This window comes from Poromitra crassiceps (assembly GCF_964638095.1).
Source record: "Poromitra crassiceps genome assembly, chromosome: 4".
Taxonomy (NCBI): Eukaryota; Metazoa; Chordata; class Actinopteri; order Beryciformes; family Melamphaidae; genus Poromitra; species Poromitra crassiceps.
The window spans coordinates 36,529,840-36,554,352 of record NC_139626.1 but is presented as its reverse complement, the minus strand read 5'-3'; the positions used below and the strand labels follow the sequence as shown (position 1 = coordinate 36,554,352).

The 24,513-nt window shown below is 45.5% G+C and overlaps 1 protein-coding gene across 1 annotated transcript in view; it reads right to left on the bottom strand.

Annotated features, from left to right (window-relative positions):
* Window positions 1–6,137: 6,137 nt before the first annotated feature.
* The window catches only part of lef1 (lymphoid enhancer-binding factor 1), a 68,512-nt gene continuing 50,136 nt past the window's right edge, over window positions 6,138–24,513 (bottom strand). The window contains exons 8-10 of the mRNA XM_083634588.1: window positions 22,963–23,070; window positions 20,843–20,891; window positions 6,138–7,598 (exon numbers count right to left, since the gene is read on the bottom strand). Coding sequence (XP_083490714.1) covers window positions 7,519–7,598; window positions 20,843–20,891; window positions 22,963–23,070 — 237 coding nt within the window. The 3' untranslated portion in view covers window positions 6,138–7,518. The remainder of the gene's footprint in view (window positions 7,599–20,842; window positions 20,892–22,962; window positions 23,071–24,513) is intronic.

Below are 24,513 nucleotides of genomic sequence, written 5' to 3'. Positions count from 1 at the left end.
ATTTGAGTTGCACAGGCACCAACGTTACTCAACAATATATTATGCTATCACTACACAAATAAACTCTATTATCTTGCTATTGTTATGTGAGTCAAACCAGGTTTGACCAGGTGAGCCAGACTAGTTTAAGCAGGTAAAACAGCCGGCATTTTGAACAGGATGTCGTGACACAATGGGTCAAGTGGGCGGGGCTACATAATGTGAATACAATTTGATTCTTTAAATGTCTCTTACCCTTTCAAAGTACATCACAAATGGTCCATTCTGCTGCAATTCTACAGCGCTGCTTAATCCCAAACCTTACATCTGGGAACTATTGTGAGGTTAAAAAAAGAAAAAGTCCATTGGACTGAATGGAGATGATGCAAATCTTACTTCTCTATGGCTCTGGATGTAGCAAATGAGCACGTGTAGACCAGACTTTATCATTAGTCCAGTGTGTGTTTTGTTGTTGTTGATGGATGTAGCAAATGAGCACATGTATGTAGAGACCAGACTTTATCATTAGTCCAGTGTGTGTTTTGTTGTTGTTGATGGATGTTGCAAATGAGCACATGTATGTAGAGACCAGACTTTATCATTAGTCCAGTGTGTGTTTTGTTGTTGTTGATGGATGTAGCAAATGAGCACATGTATGTAGAGACCAGACTTTGTCATTAGTGCAGCTTGTGTTGTTGTGACAGGAGATCCAGCAGGAGTGCGAGGACATACAGGAGGATGGAGACGCCTTGATTATCCAGGGCTTCAGCTTCCAGAGTGCAGCCAGCAGGGCGGCGCTGGATAGGCTCGCGTCCCCAGACCGCCAGGGAAACATATGACCAACACACAGCTGCCTGTGGTGATGACAAGTCCATATTCACCCTTGATATATATTCAGTCTATATTCACCGTGACATCACGTTAACAAAGGTCTGTTCCGGGTAGTCACCCGACCTTTTATTTCACCCCTTCCGGGTTAGGCATACGAACCAAGGGATTTCATCCGCCATTCTTTTTCAGAAAATGCTTATAAAAATAGTGTTACTTGGTCAAACCAAGTGATTCAGCTATATTTAGAATCATGAAAGACCACAACATTTCACTTGGACCAAATCTTAAAACAAAATGTAGATTTTCTGTATTTATTTTTTTGGGGTCCGAGTGAAATGTTATAAGATCTCTCCTGATTCTAAATATAGCTGAATTGCTTGGTTTGACCAAGTAAAACTATTTTTTATAAGGATTCTATGAAATGTCTTGGTTCGTATGCCTAACCCGGAAGAGGGCGTGACTTTGGCACTCTTGGGAACTAAGGATTTCCCACGTCAAAGAGGGGAATGCCCTGTGACGTCACCTGACCTCTGATTTCCTAGGCCCGATCTCAGGGCAGCCTCACCAGCCCGAATCTCAAAATCCAAGATGGCAGCTGAAATGGCCGATGCACTCAATATGTTACCTTCTGCGCCTTGTTCTTGTTTTTCTTCTTGTTCTATTGAGAGAACCTTAATTGTTCTTTTGAGGTGGACCTAGTTTTGTCCTGTAGTTTGTGTTCACAAAGAGCAAGCGCAGCAAATGTTTCTGCCATTAGTTTTGAGTTTGCCAAAATTTTGTTGTTTTGTTTGTCATTTGTTTTTGAAAGTATGTCATTGTTGTGAATATTAATTGCATGTTAAGATGTTATGTTCAGTTCAGTTTGTTTTACTGAAATAAAATGTACTTCCAAAACAGTTTGAAATTATACAGTAGATTGCTTTCTGACATATTTCTTGCAAACATTCTTGAATATATTTTTACATTTAAAGTAAAATTAACTTCAAATGTTTACATTGAACACTGCAGCAACAAAATCCCCCCACTTTCAACAGCAGGAGAGGAGGAGACTTGTGGGTACTATGGGTTTCATCCCAGGAAACGGGATTCGCGGGAATGCCCATCCAATCCATTTCCCGTTATGTTATAGTATGTTGGTACACACAAGAAAAAGAAATCAATCAATCAATCAAAACTTTATTCCAGACTCAAGGTCCATATAAAAAGACATACAACACTAAAAAGGATCCCTACAGACAGTAGGGAAAAAAGCAATAAATATTGCAGTGTTCATCATAAGAGAGACATACATGTATACCAGTGTCTCCACAGAGGTGGGTCCAACCTAAAGCTACCTTCACATAAGTGGTCTTCTCTCACGAGGTACAGAGAGTGGAGAAAGGTCAGCGCTAACCAGGTCAAAGGTCAGCGCTAACCAGGTCAAAGTTGAAACAATTGGAAGTTTGAGTGCACAGTGGCAAATTTGAGCGGTGCGTGACGCCAAGGGTAGCACTGCCACATAGCTGGGAGGGACACACCGCTCTGGAGCTCTGCCCATAAGAAACCAACGGCACAGCAGGCACAGAGCTGTTTTACCGTGGATCATGTGTGGAGGGCTTAGCCTATGGTTATATTTGGGAAGTGTCGGTGGAAATGTCTGTTCCATTAGTAGCTAATGAATGGAGCTCTCCATGGTGCTGAACCTGTGTTCACTCATTTTGGCCACTAATCAGCCGTTTTTGCCCATTTACTCAGCCCTAATAACCTAATCCAGAAATCCGGCCCAGTCACCGTCTGCTCATCACCCCTGCCGGTACCTGTGCCAAATAATGCTGTCAGGCCGACGATGTCAGAGGAAAATGAAACGGAGACACAGAGATACATACATTATGTAGGTTTGCTCATTTATGTGTAAGATGATGGAATTATTTATTTAAGTTCATTATAGAAATCAAACTCATGAAGAACTTGCCATATTTCTATTGAATTAAAACCATATTGAAAAGTTTTGTTTTCATTGAGATATTGAATTGATACTACATGGGTAACTACACCAGGATCCTTCTAATGACAGTTGACAGGCTGGCACCACGTGGCATTTTTTTTAATGCCTGCATAGACCCATTTCACAGCAACTGTTTTGAGGTGGTAAAGCAGGTGTAACCAATATCATTCATGATGGTTCTATTGCATTATAGGTGTTCCAGTGCCAGCCAGGGCCCTCGGTAATGTTATTGGTTACACCTGCTTTACCACCTTAAAATGGTTGCTGTTGCAATGGCCTATTAACCTGACGCTGCCAGATGGACGGTATAGCTCCACATAGGTTTCACTAAACCAGTCGATCTGGGTTTGAAGTCACCAGACCCGCTGACGGAGGCGGGCACTTTGTCCAAGCTACTTGGCAGGTGATTGGATGACCCATCTGTCTATCACCGCTGGTGGGTGTTAACTTCAACCAATCAGATCGCGGAAGGTGCCTGTGGATGATCTCCGTGGTATTCATTGATTGAGTCCTCGCGGTCGTAAAGTCACCTTCGAAGCATTTAGTTAGATTATAACGAACTAGTTGTGTGGCTTAGCCTTCCCAAATGTTGAGGGTCGTTTTTTAGAATTTAATACATAGAATTGGGAACATTACATTCAATTTCATTCAGACTGCCTGTCACTTCCGCGATGTACCCACTACTTGCCCAGACGAGCCTGCCCGCCTACGGCCGCCGCTGATTCGTCGGCCCGGCAATGGCCGGCATGGCTCGACCAATCATCTTAAACTGCCTGTGCGGGTCCAGACCGTCACGGAGAACCAAATGAAATGTGAGTTCACGTGACGGGCGGTTTACCAGGCTAATGGCCTATAGGGACAACATTAGATACGTACCACGACTACTATACCTGCAACCGAGGTGCCACCACGATGCCACAGGCTGACACAGCTTGCAGTACCTGAAGTACAGTACCAGTGAGGATCCTCTCCTGTCCCAGGCTATGGCATTGACTGTCTATGGCAGGGGTCTTCACCCTTTTTCAGCTCAAGGACCCCTTGGTTGATAGAGAAACAGAGCAGGGGCCCCCTACGATTAAAAATAAAATAAACGTGTGTTGAATTTTAAGCGTGGCCTATAATAACATTTATAATCAGTGCAGACGGATATCAGGATTGACACGTCTTAGATTAAGCAAGAAGCAGCGAACAATGTGTTTGCATATTGCTGCATCACATTTGCTTTGTAAATCAGTTTTGTCAAAAGTAGCTTATTTACTCAGTATATACTGTATATATATTTTTTTTTTACAAACTACTGACAAAAATGGGTGGACCCTCTGCAGTACCTCTGGGGGCACCATACGCTAGTTTAAAAAACTCGCTTACCGCCAACCTTTATGGAGAGATATATGTGTCTTTATTCTGTGACTGAAAGTTTACATCCTGTAACCAAAGAGTGTATCTGTGAGAAAATAAATCCACTTTGTAATCAAAAAATAGATCCGTAAGCAAAAACATAGATTTGAAAACAAAACTATCAACAATCCAATCAAAGAAAAATTTAAAAATTAAATTAAAAAAATGTTTTTAGATTTTTCATTAATGTGAATTTAAAAAAGTTGCATGCAAACACAAACATTTTGTTCTCAACTCCAGACCATTTGTTTGCGAAACCATTACGTTTGCTTACAAAGCTCAACTTTTCTTTTGCGAAATGAAAAGTTTTGTTTGCAAAACCTGAGTTTTGCAAAACTTTTTCTGTTACAATAAGGGCGGGACCTACAGCAGAAAGAAGTAACGCACGTCCCTATTGGCCAGTGTCGATTGGAGTGATAGCTTGGCAACATCCAATCCAGTAAGAGACAAGGCGGAGGGCGGGAAGTATTTCCTGAAGGAATCTCCATGCCATTTCAGCCCCAGTTATAACCACAGATTGAAGAGAGAAGCTGTGAGTATGTTCACACCAATGTTTTTATGTTGTTTTTATGTTTGGTCAGGTTACATGCACTTGGTGTGAACATACTCACGGCTTCTCTCTTCAATCTGTGGTTATAACTGGCGCTGAAATTGCATGGAGATTCCTTCAGGAAATACTTCCATTCAAGTGCCCGCCCTCCGCCTTGTCTCGTACTGGATTGGATGTTGCCAAGCTATCACTCCGATCGACACTGGCCAATAGGGACATGCGTTACTTCTTTCTGCTGTAGGTCCCGCCCTTATTGTAACAGAAAAAGTTTTGCAAAACTCAGGTTTTGCAAACAAAACTTTTCGTTTCGCAAAAGAAAAGTTGAGCTTTGTAAGCAAAGGTAATGGTTTCGCAAACAAATGTTTTGGAGTTGAGAACAAAATGTTTGTGTTTGCATGCAACTTTTTTTAATTCACATTAATGAAAAATCTAAAAACATTTTTTTAATTTAATTTTTAAATTTTTCTTTGATTGGATTGTTGATAGTTTTGTTTTCAAATCTATGTTTTTGCTTACGGATCTATTTTTTGATTACAAAGTGGATTTATTTTCTCACAGATACACTCTTTGGTTACAGGATGTAAACTTTCAGTCACAGAATAAAGACACATATATCTCTCCATAAACCTTCCTGTTAAACCCAGTTCCTGTATACTTCACACAGGAACACAAGGTGGTGCTGTTTTCCTTGAAATGGAGCGATGAGAGGCAGTGGTGGGCCGACTAGAATTTCCCTTTGATGTTGGCCCTTCCATTACAACTGTTCTGTTTACTTAAAAAAATTATTTTGAACCTTGAGAGTACTAAGTAGTTGAAGAATTTAAAGTTTCTAGTTAGCTGACATTTTTATTTTGGAGGGACTTGGGGGAAGAGATGCATCTTAAAAAGAAATAGAGTCCGCACACTGCTCGACTTGCTCCCAGTTGATTTATTTTTAACGTTTCGGTCCTTGTTGACCGAAACGGCAGTGTGCGGACTCTATTTCTTTTTATATGTTTCATTGCTTTTGTCCTGCACCTGCATTTTGAGTGGATGTGCGCGCTCTACTTTTTATAAGAGATGCATCTTCCCTCAAAATGAAATCATTTTCCATTTGAAGGGTTAAAGATGATTATCATTGCAATAATGCCATATGAATGTAGTCCCAGGCAATGCATGCTTTCAGTTTTAATTGCTGGTCCATTTTTCAACCTTTTTTAAGTTTCCCTAAAAATGAAAACATTTTACTTTCAATGGACGTTAATTAGTAATAGTAGTTCCTTAGACTACCAATAGTAACGCTACCTAGCTGCCTATAGAGACCTACTGTGGCACATCCAGGATGACACACACATCCTTCCATCTGGCATCTTCCATCCTTCTCATCTGTCACCACACAAGCTATCCAATGAGCCAATGATGCCTTTTTATTTTTCTTTAAAAAAACAAAAAACATGTTGAAACAGTTCAAATATGACCACTTGGGAAGCAAAGTGCTATACCAAGATGACAATGACCCAAAATATAATAAAGAATAAAAAAAGGAATTCATCAAGTAATACTAAAATAGAGCATTAAAATCAATAAAATGTTACAGAGATGCTTGCATGGAATAAACAACATGGCTAAAGACCACACTATTAGCTACCAGAGAGAAAAGACGAAGGTCCATTGCAATAAAAGAAAGACTGCCAAGTGCTGGGGTAAATATATATATCTGCTTCATTTGTCATGTTTTAGAACAATAAAATATAGGCCTCTGAGCTATCACCCTCGCCTTTGTCCTAATGTTGCCTGCAAAAATACCAAGAAAATTGACATATCCTGACAGTTTTAAAAAGTACACATACTGAGCATTATTTTACATCTGAGCAAGACTCGAGGTCACTATTTGTTACAAATAGTTATCAAAAGAAGCCTTAATTTTCAATTTTCTGCAAGACGCTTCAACAAGAAAAATGGCTTTCCTGTGTCCAAAGCTTATTTTCATATATACCACTATATAAAAAAACAAAAAAACAAAAACAAAAACAAAATATATATATAAAAAAACAATCACTAAAATATACACCGAGAAATTGAAACAAGAGTTCAAGATACAAAAAAGCATTCAAAATTAAATTCAGTCTAAAATGAAAAGCAAATCAAAACGTTGATCCTTTTTTGCACCAACTGGTCATCAAAGAACTAAATGGCGTCTTGAGGACGTTTCTTAGACAAGATGAGATCCCTCCATCTTCCTTTAGTGCAGTCTAAAAGAGGTGTTTGGTCGGGTGAAACCCCAAACGGTCTCGAATCCAGTGAGAGAGAGAGAAGGGGGGAGGTGTGGAGGGGGTGAACGGAGGCTTGGTAAACTATACAAAGGAACTGAGGTGACAAATAACTTAGAATAACTTAGGAACAGGTGTTTTGAGTGTTTCGATGGTACAGGGTAGAGGTTTTACTTGTGCGCTTGTCAAATTGCTGCTGTTTTTCAGTGCAGTGCCTTGGATTGCAATAAAGCTGATTGTAAGGAAAACCGACAAAACACAGACATCAAATTCATGTTTTCTGTGGGGGGGGGGGGGGGTGCAGGTGCTGAGAAACGTTGGCTGCGTGAGGGTGCTCTTTCTAATAATGATTGTCTTGTCAGTTCAGTGTCTCTACAGCAGGTGGCAGTCAAACACAAGTGAGGTGTTTCCGGTGGTGGTGGTGCTGTGAATGTGTTATCGACAGAGTTGGGGAGGGTGAGGGGGGGGGGGGTGTCCTCTGAGAACTGGAGGCTTAAGTTTGGAGATTTAAGGGTCTTCATGGAATCTTAACAGGCCTCCATCTCTAGCAGAGGGCCGGTAGCTGCTGCCTTCGCTTTGCATGTGGAGAAATTAGTCCGTTTTCCTCCTGCGAGAACAAAGCCAGAGAGAGAGAGAAACACACACAGTTCAATCTAAAGCACGACTAGAATGAAACGAGTGCATTTGCTCTGTTGACAGGCCCTCATCACCTCGGGAGGGGGGGGGGAGGTCAAATTAGACACACGCACACAGCAACAAACCCACGCCAAAATACTGGCCACATGAACCAAAACCAGACGGAAACATATCCTATATGACTCAGTGCTTTCCAGTCAACGGGGAGGTCTATTTTCAGTGAGCATCATCTATATCAGTGGTTCCGAAAGTGTTGGGTCGGACTCGGGACCCCCGCCCTGGGGGTGGGGGGTGGGGTCGTCATATGATTTCCAGAATGTGTGAAATTTACCTAATTAATGTGTGAAGCACAGAATGTGTTAAATACAATGTATAAAAAAAATATGAAAAATCACACATTTTAACACCTTGAGTGCCATGGACGAGATATCTCGTCTTACATAATCCAACCGTTGAGTGCCAAAGACGAGATATCTCGTCTTACATAAACATTTTTTTTTTTTGACGGTGGGACATCAATCAACCCCTTTTACGTCTTCTATATCAATATTGGAGGAAGAGAATGTGTATAATCTATTTTACCGACCACTAAGTGGCGACAGTTCTCTCCCAAGACAGAGAGAAAGCCACAGCCACGGGTCCGCTAGAGAAAGCCAGTCTAATTTTCAAGGAAATAGCTGGGCGAAAACTCTTTCGATTTCACACACACACACACACACACACACACACGCGCGCGCGCGCGCACACACACATTCGAGTACCTTTGCGCATAAATAAGACCAGAATCGCAAAAGCTTCTTCAAAGCTCTCAGCCGACACCTCAAGAAACGAACGAGCCAGTTTTACAGTTCAGACTGCCCGAGAGCGGCCGCGGAGCCTCCTCCCTCCGCAGCACAGACGGAGGGAGGAGTTTGGAGACACACACACACTCACTCTCTCTCTCTCTCTCTCTCTCTCTAGTCCCGAGAGAGAGAGAGAGGAGAGAGAGAGAGAGAGAGAGAGAGGAGAGAGAGAGAGAGAGAGAGAGAGAGAGCACACAGAGTGGGAGACAGACACGCTGTGGGGGCAAAGAACGGACAGAGATCTCTTCCTCTCAGAGCCGCGGAGCAACGTGCGAACACACACACACACACACACACACACACACACAATACAGTATACAGACTTGCCCAAGGGCACCCATAATCACAGGCACGTGAGGTGGTTCTAAAAATCCATTTATCTCTAAACTCTCTGAAAATCTCTGAAACCATGCTGTACTCAACGGCTAATATCTACATAACTACTAACTCTGCAAACTAACTCTTTTAGACAGAGAAAGCACACATTCTATTAGTTCTTTTTAGATGATTGGTGTTCACGAAGTCTTAACAGAAAAGAATCCTCGGCTCTTGTAAAATGAGCCAGAATCCTCAAAAAAAAACCTGGCACAACTTACCTACAGGATTGAAAAAACGGCTGGCACTCAATGTGTTAACCATAATTGTTCGGTTTTATTTTGTTCACTCTATTTAGTGCATGTGCGCACAAACGTTTGTATGCTTCAACCACCTCTGGGGATAGTGGGGGTAGCCTCTGGCACGGTTATTTAGCGGGTCGTGGGCTGAAAAGTTGGGGAACCCTTGATCTAGATATATTGAGTAATTTTTTCAGAGGGCTTCAGCTGATTGAATGGCAGCCCGCGGGGCCTTGGTAGCAGCAGCCCGCGGGGCCTTGCTAGCAGCAGCCCGCGGGGCCTTGGTAGCAGCAGCGCCGAGCCAACTGAACAGAGCAGTGAAATCCAGAAGGTCAGAGGTCAGTGGCAGGATGTGGCCGGCCAGCTTTGATCTAGCTTAACATGGGGGTTGCCGTGACCCAGCTGGCAGAGCTGCACTCCTCTCTGCCCTGGTCTGACTCATGCCTCCTCTCGCTCTCTCTGAAGGCGGGCAATCAACCCAGTTGCGGAGCTTCTGGTTGACATTCAGGCTCCCGCTGCGGGTGGGCGAGGGGGGAACAACTACAAACAGGAAAATCATCTCCTGTCCCTTTTTCACATAGGAGGATCGCTGCTTTGACCTGGTTGGCTAGAGACTACCACAGTTCACATTACACAACACAATTCTACAGGCTGAAACCGGCGTGCGAAAAGGTTAGCCCACAGCTCGATCCACTTCACAGGACTCTTGTGAAATTACGGTAATTTGTCCCTGTTCACAAACGGGACAATGTCAAACCACAAAAGTTACTGATAGTTACTTCATGATCTGTTCCTGAGCTAATTAACAGTTAGCTTCAGTTATCGACGAGTCAAATAAAGTTATTTTAGACCGAGCATCAAATAGAATCTGTGAAGCCCAGATTGTGTTTCTGTAGGAGAGAAGTCAGCTGATCCCTACTAGACCCTCATCCCAATACTCAAAAGTCGCACCCACCAACCCGCACGCACACACAGACACACACACACACACACACACACAAACACACACGCACGCACACACACACACACACCCACCAACCCACACGCACACACAGACACACACCCCTCCAGACTGCTTTACCACATGTGGATAAAAGGGAACAGGATAGAGGCCACCTTTCCCAAGGAGACTGACCCTGAGCGGCACAGAGAAGCTGAGAGGGAGAGAGAGAGAGAGAGAGAGAAGGAGCCCCTGTCGCTTTTATTTACCTCCGCCGCCCTCCCTCTTTTCATCCCCGGTTCTCAAAGCGGCCCGCACGCCCGGCACTGCACCCCGTTTCCTGGGGAGCATTTTTCCTCCCCCCCCCTACCCCACGCCGCAGACATGAAAAGCACTGGCCTTCCTGCCTGGGGAAGAGGCCTGAGGGGCTGCGGGCGAGTAGTGTGTGTGTGTGTGTGTGTGTGTGTGTGTGTATGTGTGTGTGTTTCAGAGAGAATCGGTGGTGGTAACGGGTCGGGGTGTGTGCTGTGTGTGTGTGTGTGTGTTTCAGAGAGAATCGGTGGTGGTAACGGGTCGGGGTGTGTGCTGTGTGGCGGTTGGTTGCAGGGGGCACCGGGCCAGCGCTTCACAAGGTCCACCCCACACACACACACACACACACACACACACACACACTGACCCCTCCTCTGCCTAACCTCCCTCCACATTAGTGCTCAGGAATGCCGGCTGGACCTTTTTGCAGGAAATGAAACGCTCCTCTGTTCACCCCCCCCCCCCCCCCCTCTCTCTCTCTCCAATTCCTTTCCCTCTGCGAGAGGAAGGGAGGGGGAGAGAGAGAGAGGGAGAGAGAGAGAGGCCGACAAGCTCTCGCCCAGCTTTTGAAGTGTGGGAGGTTAAGATAACTGGCACGGCCTCGCGTCTCAATCGCCGCTTTCACCTCCCGGCCAAATCAAAGCACCCGCAGCTGGGCCCCGCCCGCCTTACAGTCCCCCTAACCACCCGCCCACCTCCTCAGCACCCCCCCCCCCCCCACCCTACACGGAGCTCTGGGCTTTCTTTTGGTGCCATTAAAAAGGAAAACACCGCCGACAAATTACTCCAAAAATAAGCCAAGTGGAGAGAGGTGTCTCCAGCACAGGCTGAGGTGGAGACTTTACGATGGCAGAGGAGAGAGGTGTCTCCAGCACAGGCTGAGGTGGAGACTTTACCATGGCAGAGGAGAGAGGGGAGATTTGGAAGAGAGCATGAGAGGGGAAAGACTGCGGAGACGGGTTGAGAAATAAAAAACAATAGATGTATTATAGTTGTTGTGCACGAGAAGAAATTATGCTTCAGACTCAGATCATCAGCTGGCGTTTAGACCAGGGACAAACATGGTCCTAGTGTCATAAGAAAATTCGTTGACAGGTTACAGGAATGTTAAGTCTCTCTACACTGTGGCCAATTGGCCTTCAGGGTTTGAGACAGAAACTGGACCATAACTGAGTATGCAGCGGATTAATGCAGAGATGCTTGCCTTTCTTTTCTTCTTTTTTTCCAACCTGAGCGATGTCATAATAATAAACTAACCTGAGCGATGTCATAATAATCAACTATTGGTTAGTTGATTATGATTACATCTCTCAGGTTAGTTTATTATTATTACATCTCTCAGGTTAGTTTATTATTATTACATCTCTCAGGTTAGTTGATTATGATTACATCGCTCAGGTTAGTTTATTATTATGACATCGCTCAGGTTAGTTTATTATTATGACATCGCTCAGGTTAGTTTATTATGATTACATCGCTCAGGTTAGTTGATTATGATTACATCGCTCAGGTTAGTTGATTATGATTACATCGCTCAGGTTATAATAATAAACTAACCTGAGCGATGTCATAATAATAAACTAACCTGAGCGATGTCATAATAATAAACTAACCTGAGAGATGTAATCATAATAAACTAACCTGAGCGATGTAATCATAATCAACTAACCTGAGCAATGTAATCATAATCAACTAACCTGAGCGATGATTAACCCGAGCGATGTAATCATAATAAACTAACCTGAGCGATGTAATAATAATAAACTAACCTGAGAGATGTCATAATAATAAACTAACCTGAGAGATGTAATCATAATCAACTAACCTGAGCGATGTAATCATAATCAACTAACCTGAGCGATGTCATAATAATAAACTAACCTGAGCGATGTCATAATAATAAACTAACCTGAGAGATGTAATCATAATCAACTAACCTGAGCGATGTAATCATAATCAACTAACCTGAGCAATGTAATCATAATCAACTAACCTGAGCGATGATTAACCCGAGCGATGTAATCATAATAAACTAACCTGAGCGATGTAATAATAATAAACTAACCTGAGAGATGTAATCATAATAAACTAACCTGAGAGATGTCATAATAATAAACTAACCTGAGAGATGTCATAATAATAAACTAACCTGAGAGATGTAATCATAATAAGCTAACCTGAGCGATGTAATAATAATAAACTAACCTGAGAGATGTAATCATAATAAACTAACCTGAGAGATGTCATAATAATAAACTAACCTGAGAGATGTAATCATAATCAACTAACCTGAGCGATGTAATCATAATCAACTAACCTGAGCGATGTAATCATAATCAACTAACCTGAGCGATGTCATAATAATAAACTAACCTGAGCGATGTCATAATAATAAACTAACCTGAGCAATGTAATATTAATAAACCAGGTGCCAAAACTTTTCCGCATCATTCACTGAGTTCATTTCAGCCTGGCGCGGACAAATAGAACTGGAAGGTCTAGCCAGGAGGAGTGCGGCCATTTTGATTAGAGGCCGGTGAAGTGGCCTTGGCAAGTGACCTTGGCCTGGATAGTCAGCTGGCTCTGGTGACACCTTCCATAGCAGTCTCTGCTCTATAAAACTGTGCTAGTGCTGCTCCGTAGGACACGAGAGGGGGGGGGCAGGGTATGAACGGGGTAATAAAAAAAAGCACCTGGAAGAGAAAGCAGTGTTTTAAACAAACTGCTTTGTTCTGTCAGCACTTTCTTCAGCTCAGAGACATTGAACATAAAAAGCACCCCCTCCACCCCCTAAATAGTAAAGGGTTTGAAAATGTTAACCTCCAACTAAAAGGCAGGCTGGGGGATTTTGTATCTTTTCTATAAGGCGGCGATCAAAAAAACCTGACAACTCAGTCACACGGGACTTGAAAGCAAAGAGGGGAAAGAGCAGAGGAGAATGGAAGATGGTGTCTGTGCGCAATATTGGAGAGCGGGGAAGGGTGGGGCTTGGCTGTGGTCGAAAGGGGAAAAGGGGAGGGGGAGCCCACCAAAACCCCAAACCTCAGGCATGTGTGGGTGAGACTGGGGGAGGACAGGAGGGTCTAGCAGAGGGGGGGAGTTGTGGGGGGAGTGTGGGGCTGGTGGGATGCGGGTATGGTGGGGAGGGGCGGGGGGGGGGGGGGGGGGAGGAGGGGGTTTGCCCACATCTGAGGCGGCATCGCTGGGGGCCCGGGCAGCTGAAGTCTGGCCAAGTGCCGTGTGCCCCCGCACAGCACAGCCTGAGCTGCTGCAGGCCAGGGGGGAGAGGGCTGCGGGGTGGGCGGGGGTTTGCGGCACGTTCAAAGAGCCTACACAATGACTGCTCCCTCCGCTGTGGTCTTGCTTCAAAGGCCTCCACCGCCACTCACATTCACCATCAGGACGGAGGAGAGGAGGAGAGCAGCGGCGACGAGGGGAGAGGGAGGAGGAGGAGGAGGAGGAGGAGGAGGAGGAGGAGGAGGAGGAGGAGAGGGAGGAGGAGGAGGAGGAGGAGGAGGAGGAGGGGGAGAAAACCAGGCAGCAGAAGAGAGTGAAGGAAGCAGCAGAGATGGAGCAGAGGTTTTGCCTTCTTTGACAACGGACAGATTCGCTTAAAGGGATAGGCCAACTTTTTGAGAGATTCACCTATTTGCCATATTGCCCATACTCTCCGTGCAGTACACTGTGAGGTACAGCCCTGCAGGTAGTTAGATTCACAAATGAATGGGAGTTACCGGTATAGCCCCACATCCCCGTTCAAGTTACCAAAAACACACATTCCAATAATAATAATAATAATAATAATAATAATAAACATGGGTTTTTTATAGCGCTTTTCGAGGACTCAAAAGACGCTTTACAAAAAAGAAACACTAAAGGGGCGGGGATGACGTAATTGCAACAATGGACAAACACGACACAGGCACACAGGGATAGGCAGGGGGAGCTAGGAGAAGGCAGAGGAGAAGAGATGGGTTTTGAGGCGGGATTGGAAGACAGTGAGGGAGTCTGATTCTCATTCTCTAATGTCCAGGGGGAGATAGCGGCAAAAAGCTCTATGTACATGTTGTGACTCGTGTACTCACCATGCGATGAAATATTAATCCAAAATGCGGAGAAACAGTCATTTTCGAAGGTAAATAGATAGCCGGAACTTTTTTCCAAACATGGCCGCCAGGCACAGTGATTTCACACAGCGCCTCATACAGACAAAGAGTAACTGAACTAACAGAGTATAACCGAAGTTGCTTCCTCATTTGCCATGAAGCGCATGCGCTGTACACAGGTGCATGCATGCGCTGTGTACAGGTGCATGCATGCGCTGTGTACAGCGCCTCATGGCAAACGAGGAAGTCACTTGAGTTACTCTTGCTTAGTTTGGTTAATCTTTGTTTAGTTCTCGGTGTGTGGATTTACAATGAAAAGGACCGTTTCACGGAACTTTGGATTATTATTTCATCACGTGGTGAGTACATGAGTCACAACATGTACATGTGAGTGTTTGTGGCGCTGTTGCAATGTGTATTTTGGGCGACTGAATGGCTGTACCGGTCACCACCATTGTAGCACTAAGCTAAGTAGCAGCGATGGCTGTACTGCTCTTTGTAGGGCACGCAGATTTAAAATAAAACCATGTACACTCTAGTTTTGATATCGACAATATGACAAATGGCCTAAACTCCCAAAAATGTTGGCGTATCCCTTTAAAAAAATACAAATCACAGCACTAGATTGAGGGTAAAATAAAAACAAACACTGCTTCCTTTGGCCCCTCTATCCTCTTCCCGTCTGTGCCATGTGTTACCTGGGGGCCTTTCATTCAGAGATAAGCATCTGACCGGGGGGGGGGGAACGGGGGGGGGTGGGTCACATATCTCCGCCCCTTCCAAAAGGCTGCAGCGCCTCAAGCAGCCACAGGGGCAAAGTGGGGGGGGGGGGTTGTGGTGTGGTGGAGGGAGAGAGGGAGAAAGAGGAAGTGGAGAAGACATCACAAAAAGCCAAGAGACTAGACCCTCATACTGTTACTGCAGCTGGATGAACCACAACACAATAGACCCGTGACTCAATCAAAACACATTTCCAGCCCCAGTCTAAACAATGGAAGCACCATAGGTGCATTTTCTCACATGTAAACATGGACCTGTAAGAGGCCCTCCCCTCCCGCTTTGACGGGCTTTCTTCAAAAGTTCCACATGGGGTAGTACTGTAAAGTTCCACATGGGGTAGTACTGTAAAGTTCCACATGGGGTAGTACTGTAAAGTTCCACATGGGGTAGTACTGTAAGTCCAACGTTTAAGTCCAGGATCAGGCTCACCTTATGTACCACAAAGGCTTAGTCCTTCGCGCACCTGACCCAGGTTCAAATCCCACCTGACCCAGGTTCAAATCCCACCTGACCCAGGTTCAAATCCCACCTGACCCAGGTTCAAATCACCTGACCCAGGTTCAAATCACCTGACCCAGGTTCAAATCCCACCCGTGGCCCTTTGCCACATCATCCCCTTTCTCCCTCCCCACCTTTCCTGTCTGCCTACTGTCCTATCTAATAAAAGGCAAAATGCCCCAAAAAATAATCTTAAAGAAAAAGAAATCCAGGATCAGATGATGATACTTCTTAGCTCATACCACACCTGCACACGTTCAGTGTTCGACATCCTGCCACCCTGTGGAAGTCCATAATACTAAGTTGCTGAGGGGGCTATTTTTCTTTACAGAGCAGGCTTTGTGGGGGCGAGGGCAATGGAGGAGTGAGATGACTGTGGGGGGAGAACATTTCCGTTTCTATTTCCTACCCATGGTAACATTAGCCCGGGCGTTGCTCTGATTTATGCTAAGCCCCCCCCCCCCCACCCCCCCCTTCAAACTATGTTTTTTTGGTGAAGTGGAGTTTTAAAAACATCCTCTCATCTCCTGTGAGCCGCTCAGAGCGAGACCCAGAGTGGCTCGCCATCCGGATCCCATCCCCAATTATCCCGGGTCACTAATAAGGCGTGGTGTGTGGAGGCACTGGGCTGTGCCGCCGTGGCCTAGAGGCACCGCTCCAAATTGAAACGACTCGGGAAACACAGGCAGACACACAACCTTGCCTAATTGCAGCTGCAGAGTTTGGCTGGCTGCTTGAGAGAGAGAGGATGGGGGGGGGGGGGGGGGGGGAGAGAAAGGTAGAGAGAGTGATGAGGGTCTGAGAGAGAGAGTGAGAAGATGAGTCAAGTCGAGAGAGAGAGGGAGGGAGGGAGGGACGGGGGGAAATGATGGACAGAGCCTGTGAAGGATGAGTGGCCATGGAGTGAGATTGGGTAAACTCAAAGTCTCGAGAATAAGAGGGATTTTCGTTTAGCCTCCTCCCTCCCCTCCCCTCCTCTCGCCTCTCCTCTCCCTCCCCTCTCCTCTCCCCTCCTCGCTCATCAAAGTCTTGACAGCGGACTTCAGCCTGCACACATCAGAGGGAGCAGGGCCGGGGCACGGCACAAAACAGAGAGACAGAGAGAGAGATAGAGAGATGGAAATGGAGGGAGAGAGTAGCCACCAAAGCTCGCGCTCGAACAGCGTCTTGCCGTCTTCTTTCATGATGTGGGACCAGGACATGACGCTGCTGCACCTCAACACACTGACCAGACTGTCATAGCAGTAAAATCATATTTCTGTGGAAAGCCTAGATATCCTGTTAGATATCCTGGCCTACATTAATATTCCCTCGAAAAAGAAAACCAAACATACGGTTGAAAAATGCAACCTCTAACCCTAACCTTCAACCTCTAACCCCAACCTTCAACCTCTAACCCTAACCTTCAACCTCTAACCCCAACCTTCAACCTTTAACCCTAACCTTCAACCTCTAACCCTAACCTCTAACCTTCAACCTTTAACCCTAACCTTCAACCTCTAACCCTAACCATCAACCTCTAACCCCAACCTTCAACCTCTAACCCTAACCTTCAACCTCTAAGTACCCTAACCATCAACCTCTAACCCTAACCATCAACCTCTAACCCTAACATTCAACCTCTAACCTTCAACCTCTAACCCTAACCATCAACCTCTAACCTAGGGCTGCACAATATATCGTATCAGCATCGTCATCGCAATGTGCACATGCGCAATAGTCACATTGCAGAGCGTGCAATGTCAAGTAAGGCAAATTAACTCATAACATACAGTAATGCACGCCCTCTCTGTGATGTTCTAAGCTCTTTTCCTACTAACTATAGTATTTTTACTCACTTAGGATCCTGCAACTCACCCTGGCTGCGGCTAAAAACACACTCACTTCCTACTACGTCAACCGTGCACGTTACCCGACTAGGCCATCTTCTTAAACAGGCAAGGCTTGATAGACCTATTCAAGACTTTTGGTGAAAATTCCTGTTTTTTTTCATATCGCAATATATATCGCAGAATAAAAAAATATTGCAATGTCAGTTTTTTCCAATATCGTGCAGCCCTACTCTAACCCTAACCATCAACCTCTAACCCTAACCATCAACCTCTAACCCTAACCATCAACCTCTAACCCTAACCTTCAACCTCTAACTCTAACCCTCAACCTCTAACCCTAACCTTCAACCTCTAACCTTCAACCTCTAACTTTCGTTGAGATATTATCCACACAAAAAACGTTCATAAGAGCTGGAGCTTGATGAGTCACGCACACGTGGAGTTTTTACGATGGTTTTGCGAGTGTTTGCGACTCCTGTGGCGCCCCCTAGTGGCCCCCGCCAGCAAGATTAAAAAGCCACCTTTGTTAAGAGTGTCGCCCCCCTGTGAGGGGAATGTGCAGCGGCTGGAAAAAAAAGGGGAGAAAGCCTAGAGGGCGTGTGTGTGTGTGTGTGTGTGTGTGTGTGTGTGTGTGTGTGTCTCGGCCAGATAACTATCTCAAAGGCTGTGAATCAGTGGGCTTAGTCAGACAAAAGGCTAGGAGCGAGGGAGGACAGGAGAAAGAGAGAAACAAAGTAAAGAAGAGCAGATTCAGAGGCGAGGGAGAGTGGAAACGGGGAAGCATGCGGCGCACAGGCGGCATGGACGTAAGAAGAGAGGAATGGGAGGGGGAGCGGAGGAGAGGAAGCGCTGGAAACCCTAATTTCACAATGTCAAAGTAATGGCTTCTCCGAGTGCTGTGAGACTGTGTGGTGGGAGCCAGCTGTGTGGCGGGCCCAGTGTTTGACATGCTAAAGATAACAAAGACAACCCGACTTGGAGTCATAAAACACTGCTTGACGACTCAACTCCTGGTTCGCCTCACGAGCAGAAAAACTCTGCGCCCGCCGTGAAATATGCATTATGTCATTATGTCAATGTATTATTACAATTATCCCCTTCATGAAATCTTTACCACTGTTTTAGTTTCTTATGCGGAATGATCGTTTCCGAACGGAGCCTACCCTACATGCACTATTGAAAAACATAACTGAGCAAATGTTCTCAAACTGTTTGAACCATCGTACGCAAAATGCAACCGTAGGAAAAAAACATCGAAACGTGCAATTCAAAATTAACTAATTAACACATAATATAACACATTTCCTGGCATCTTTCTAATGCAAGGGGGAGATAGATGGGATGGAGACACTAGGGCAGATGAAAAGAAATAGACAAACAAGTTCATTTCAATATGTTTTTTTGGCGTCTACACCAAGCTAACCTCAATCCAGCTCTTTGGGATCTGCATAAATCTTGGGCTTGGGGAGGATCCTCGGTATTATGCATATTACTTTAAGGCTGTCACTGAGAATCAGTGAGGGTGTCCATCCCGCGCGCCGCTAGGCCCTGCTAATTATCGGATCAGAGATAACGGGCTTTTTAGCGCTTCACTCTCTTTGAAAACGGGGCTGTGGCGAGAAGAGAAAAGCCGGTCAATTGTGGGCTCGGGGAGGAGAGCCACTGGGTCAGGAGGAATCGATGGTGCACAAAACCTTTGTCTGTCTGGTCGCGGCCATTTCGTCATAAGAGCAGATTTGTCACATCTGCCGGCTTTTTGCCGCCGCCGAAAGAGAGCGGAATAACCGGATGCTAGCAGACTCACGGGGAGGCAGAGGGAGAGAAAATAGAAATGCCACACACCTTCATCTCTCTTCCTTTTGACACACCATGAGAATAGGTGACGATTCAGTCGGTGAGCAGTCGCAATGTCTCTCTTTCAACATATCTCTCGTAATGTAAGAACAACAACAAAAAAGACTAGCACACTACAAAGGGCCTTTGTTATCTATTTTAGGCGCACTCGTTCAGATAGCATGAAATGTTATTACGTTATAGCATCTCATTAAGTTCCTCAGCTGCTGGCCTCTGCTCTCCTTCACACACAGTCAACACAATGTTAGCCTTAACAGTAAAAGTCTTGTCGCCAAGCGCAAGAGTTTTCAAAAGTATGATTTACTCCGTGTTTAGAAAACGCACAGTGATCGAGCTACAAGTCAAGTCGTATTTCTTTTGTAGGGACATTTTTCCAACGTCATGGAAGAAAAGAAAAAAACACACAATGATGCTGACAGAGCATTTGACCTTTCATCCACTGCTGCTCACACAAAAGACCCAACGTTGTGCTGGGCCCATTGAGCAAACCACACACACACAAAGCATGATCCCTCTCCAGGCCTTAACACCACTGGCACAATGACTATGGTGAGGTTAGGGTGGACCTTCTTAGGATTAGTCTGTGAGGACACACTCTCAAGTCAGTGTTAGGCAGTTTGTTTAGGACTAGTCTATGAGGAGTGAGGACACACTCTCAAGTCAGTGTTGAGCAGTTTGAAAAAGACTTGACATATAGAGTGAACAGGACCAGACAGGGAGGGGAGAGAGGGTTGTCTTACCATTTTCTCAGATGTACGCTGTTTTCATTCTCTGGCCTGTACCTGCAGAAAATGGCATCTTTTTTAAAGATTTGAGGTATCTGGACGGCATGGCTCTCAACCGTCCTATATAGCCTATACAGTGTGGCCTATACAGATAAGACCAAAAAAGATATATATAGTGACATTTGACTTCCGATATCAGTGAGTGGATGACAGTTGCAGTGTAGAGAGGGGCCTAAAAGCATGGCTAAACAAGGTCAGCAGAAAGACACACTGTAGTGCACAGCCCAGAGTAGAATGGACAGACTAATCCCAAAGTAGGTGTCATGTGTGAAGACGGAGATGAGAGAGGCCGGGGACAAACAGGTGGAGGGACGAGTACAAAGAAAGCGCCCTAAGAAAACTCACTGAATGACAATGCTGCCTGCGCAGAAGCAGCTAAGCCACCCGGGCTACTAAGGCTAGAATGAGGATGGCGGGTCGCATTGGTGTGCATTCATCACAAGCAGAAGGCACACCTGCTTCTCGAGTTTGTGACTGACTGCAGGAAGACTAATTTATCCTAGAGCTTTGTGGCCCTGTGTGTTATATAGCAGAAATGCAGCAACGTACAGAGAAGAAGAGGACATGTATTCTACGGGCAGACGGTGCTGCTCACGGCCTGGAGATGCGACAGACAGGTAACAGAAGGCACTGGAAGGAGCGGTTGGGTTACCTGCGGCCGGTTCCTGGATCTTCTCCCTCTTCCGCTTCTTCTTCTTTCCCTATAAAATATCCAGGTGAACGCATAAAGTGTGGCTCCAGCACTCACTCTCACTAGACCACTCTTATGTCCTGCTGCTGATTGCCATGTTCACTCATCCCCTGCTGGGCATCCGAGCAGCATCTCCCGGCCTCTGGCCCGCTGCAAGTCACCGCGCTGAGGGGGGTGGACACATAGTCTACTCTGTTGCTGCTCTACCTTTTCCTCACTTGGCTTGGACATTTCCCTAATAGCATGGTTGGAATAACCGTCGTCGTGACTGCACTGAATACAGGTGGAACTTGTAGGAAGTTCAAATTATGTTACCTTCACTCTGTGGTCTCCAATGCTGCTGTGACCAGTGAGTGACCACTCAATCTATACTCCTTCCATCACTGTTATACAGAGCTTTGAAGTCCTAATGACAAACAAATGAATATGGAGGGCAATTAAAAAAATGCTCAGTGCGATTAGGCTAGCCTAGCTCAACGGCTGTGGAGAGCATCACTTTTTGCAGCACGGTGGTGGGAGTGTGTAAGGATTTATAGCTTATACTAAATCCCCAGGGGGAGAGACTATAGGTATAGATAGCAGCGTAGAGTCGTTCTAGTCAAATATGAGCAGCACTCTGGTTTCCTGCTGCAAAGTCTGCTAATCCACTTATTCATGAGTTAATCTGCCTTCTACTGCTGCGGCAGACAGGGAGGAGAGGGAGGAGGCAGAGCGAGTGAGACAGACAGGGAGGAGAGGGAGGAGGCAGAGCGAGTGAGACAGACAGGGAGGAGGCAGAGCGAGTGAGAGTGGGTTGAAGGAAAGGATGAGAGGGGGGGGGGGGGGCGATAGAGAGCAGAACTATGAATGCTGCAGCGCTCTCCATGCCAGCGTGGACCTATTCTGAGTGTTTCCACGCATCATATATTGCCTGTATTCAGCCAGAGATTTTGTTTGTGGGAGGCGGGCACACACAGGTGGTGCTTACTCCGTTATCCAGTGGACGCAGAATTGACTTGTAGGAACTCGGTTTCACTTTAAACACATTGTTCCCCTTCTTTTTTAGTAAGAAGTCCATCCTGTACTGACTGAGCCTTTTTCCCCCCTACCTGTCAAATAGAGTTGTAGTAAACAGCTAGGAATTAAATTGGAACTGGGCTAACTGTCACTGGTTGATGTTGTGTGTAGTCGGTCACTGTGCTGTGCTGTGCTGTGCTGTACTGTACTGTACTGTGCTGTGCTGTGATGTGCTGTGCTGTGCTGTGCTGTACAGCGGTGAGGTGTCTCCCCCTCAGCGAGGCGTCTTGGCGGGTGGAGGCAGAAGGAGTGGGGATGCCGTCCGTGTCCGAGGGGAGGCAGATAAACACCACAGAGCGCGTTGGTGGTGGAGTGAATGTGAGTGCTGGAGCCACACTTTTAATAAAGGGCAGGCGCACTCTCACTCACAATGGCATACACACCGCACGCTCACGAAAAAAAACACACTCACACACACACACACACACACGGCTATTTACAAGCACACACACACACACACACACACACACTGTTAATATAAGCAGACAAACACCTAAAATGTAGCACTAACAGCCTTCAAAATTCACAAACAAAATGGGCACCTATAGGAGCAAAGGTTGGTGTTGTTTTTGCTGTTGTTATGCGTAATCCAACCCCCAATCTAACCGTTGCTTTTTACATCCAAAGCTCCACACTGATATGGAACATCAAAGAGCTAGCATAACCATTACCAGGCACTTTTCAGTCAGTGTCGCTGCAACAATAATGTCCATGATACTACAATTTCCATTTGTCTGTGCAGATGGTAATGTGAACAGTGAATCAGAGTGCTATGAATTACACATTAGCTTGAAACAAAAGGGTCTATAAACGGACACCATTAGCATGGAGCAGAATTAGTTTGTCGTTATTGTGTGCCATTTTAAGAACAAGGCGTGCTACTACTCTGACAAAAACAGATGAGATAAATCAACACACACACACACACACACACACACACACACATACATACGCACATACGCACCCACACACACACGCACACATAGGCACACACACCTCTGCCAATCTGTTCTGTTGATACTTACATAATTGTCTCGGGCAGACCAGCCTGGGTAGAGCTGCATGTGGAGCTGCCGCTCCTTGCGGGCGAGCTCGTAATACTTAGCTTGCTCTTCCCGAGATAACGCATGCCACTGTTTCAGTACAAAGGAGATTAGGGGGGAGAAAGGGGGGAAAAAATAGCACACAGTCAATTAGCGGCATGCACTCGCACGTTCCCTCCAAAGAGAAGTGAGCTCGTACTTTGCTCCAAAAAGAAAGAAAAAAGTCAAATTCCTCTTCAACTTCCAAACGTTTGGTGTAGAAAGGGGGCAAGAGAGAGTAAGGGGGGAAACATGATGAAGAGATTAACATGCACAAGAGTCAGTGAGAGGGAGAAGAGAAGGAGGGGGGGGGAGAAACTTTGATTTCATATCAAAACACTGGTTCCAATTTAGCGGTGCTTTTTATTCAAACTATGTCAGCGAGCAATTACCCTACGCAGGCCACAAACGAGGCTTTGCTGTGGCTGGCTGCCTCAACCACTGGGCCTATTCGTTAAGGCTTTTAACATGGCTCTGTGGTTCCACTATTTTCCCAATCCTCAAAGGGAACAAATTTTGTCATTTCCAACCGTGCCATTATCCAGGCATATTTTATTAAAGCCAATTTGATTAATGTCAGTTAGATAGGCAGCCTGTATCGGTACTGGCCAGAGGGACATAACAGGCTCGGGGAATCGTTACCACAATGATAACGACGACCGGCCCTTCAAAGAACCTCTGTGTAGAGAGGGAGGCTTTAAAGAACCTCCGTGTAGAGACTGAGGCTTTAAAGAACCTCTGTGTAGAGAGGGAGGCTTTAAAGAACCTCTGTGTAGAGACTGAGGCTTTAAAGAACCTCTGTGTAGAGAGGGAGGCTTTAAAGAACCTCCGTGTAGAGACTGAGGCTTTAAAGAACCTCTGTGTAGAGACTGAGGCTTTAAAGAACCTCTGTGTAGAGACTGAGGCTTTAAAGAACCTCTGTGTAGAGACTGAGGCTTTAAAGAACTTCTGTGTAGAGAGGGAGGCTTTAAAGAACCTCTGTGTAGAGACTGAGGCTTTAAAGAACCTCTGTGTAGAGACTGAGGCTTTAAAGAACCTCTGTGTAGAGACTGAGGCTTTAAAGAACCTCTGTGTAGAGACTGAGGCTTTAAATAACCTCTGTGTGGAGACTGAGGCTTTAAAGAACCTCTGTGTAGAGACTGAGGCTTTAAAGAACCTCTGTGTAGAGAGGGAGGCTTTAAAGAACCTCTGTGTAGAGAGGGAGGCTTTAAAGAACCTCTGTGTAGAGACTGAGGCTTTAAAGAACCTCTGTGTAGAGGCTTTAAAGAACCTCTGTGTAGAGACTGAGGCTTTAAAGAACCTCTGTGTAGAGACTGAGGCTTTAAAGAACCTCTGTGTAGAGACTGATGCTTTAAAGAACCTCTGTGTAGAGACTGAGGCTTTAAAGAACCTCTGTGTAGAGACTGAGGCTTTAAAGAACCTCTGTGTAGAGACTGAGGTTTTAAAGAACCTCTGTGTAGAGAGGGAGGCTTTACAGAACCTCTGTGTAGAGAC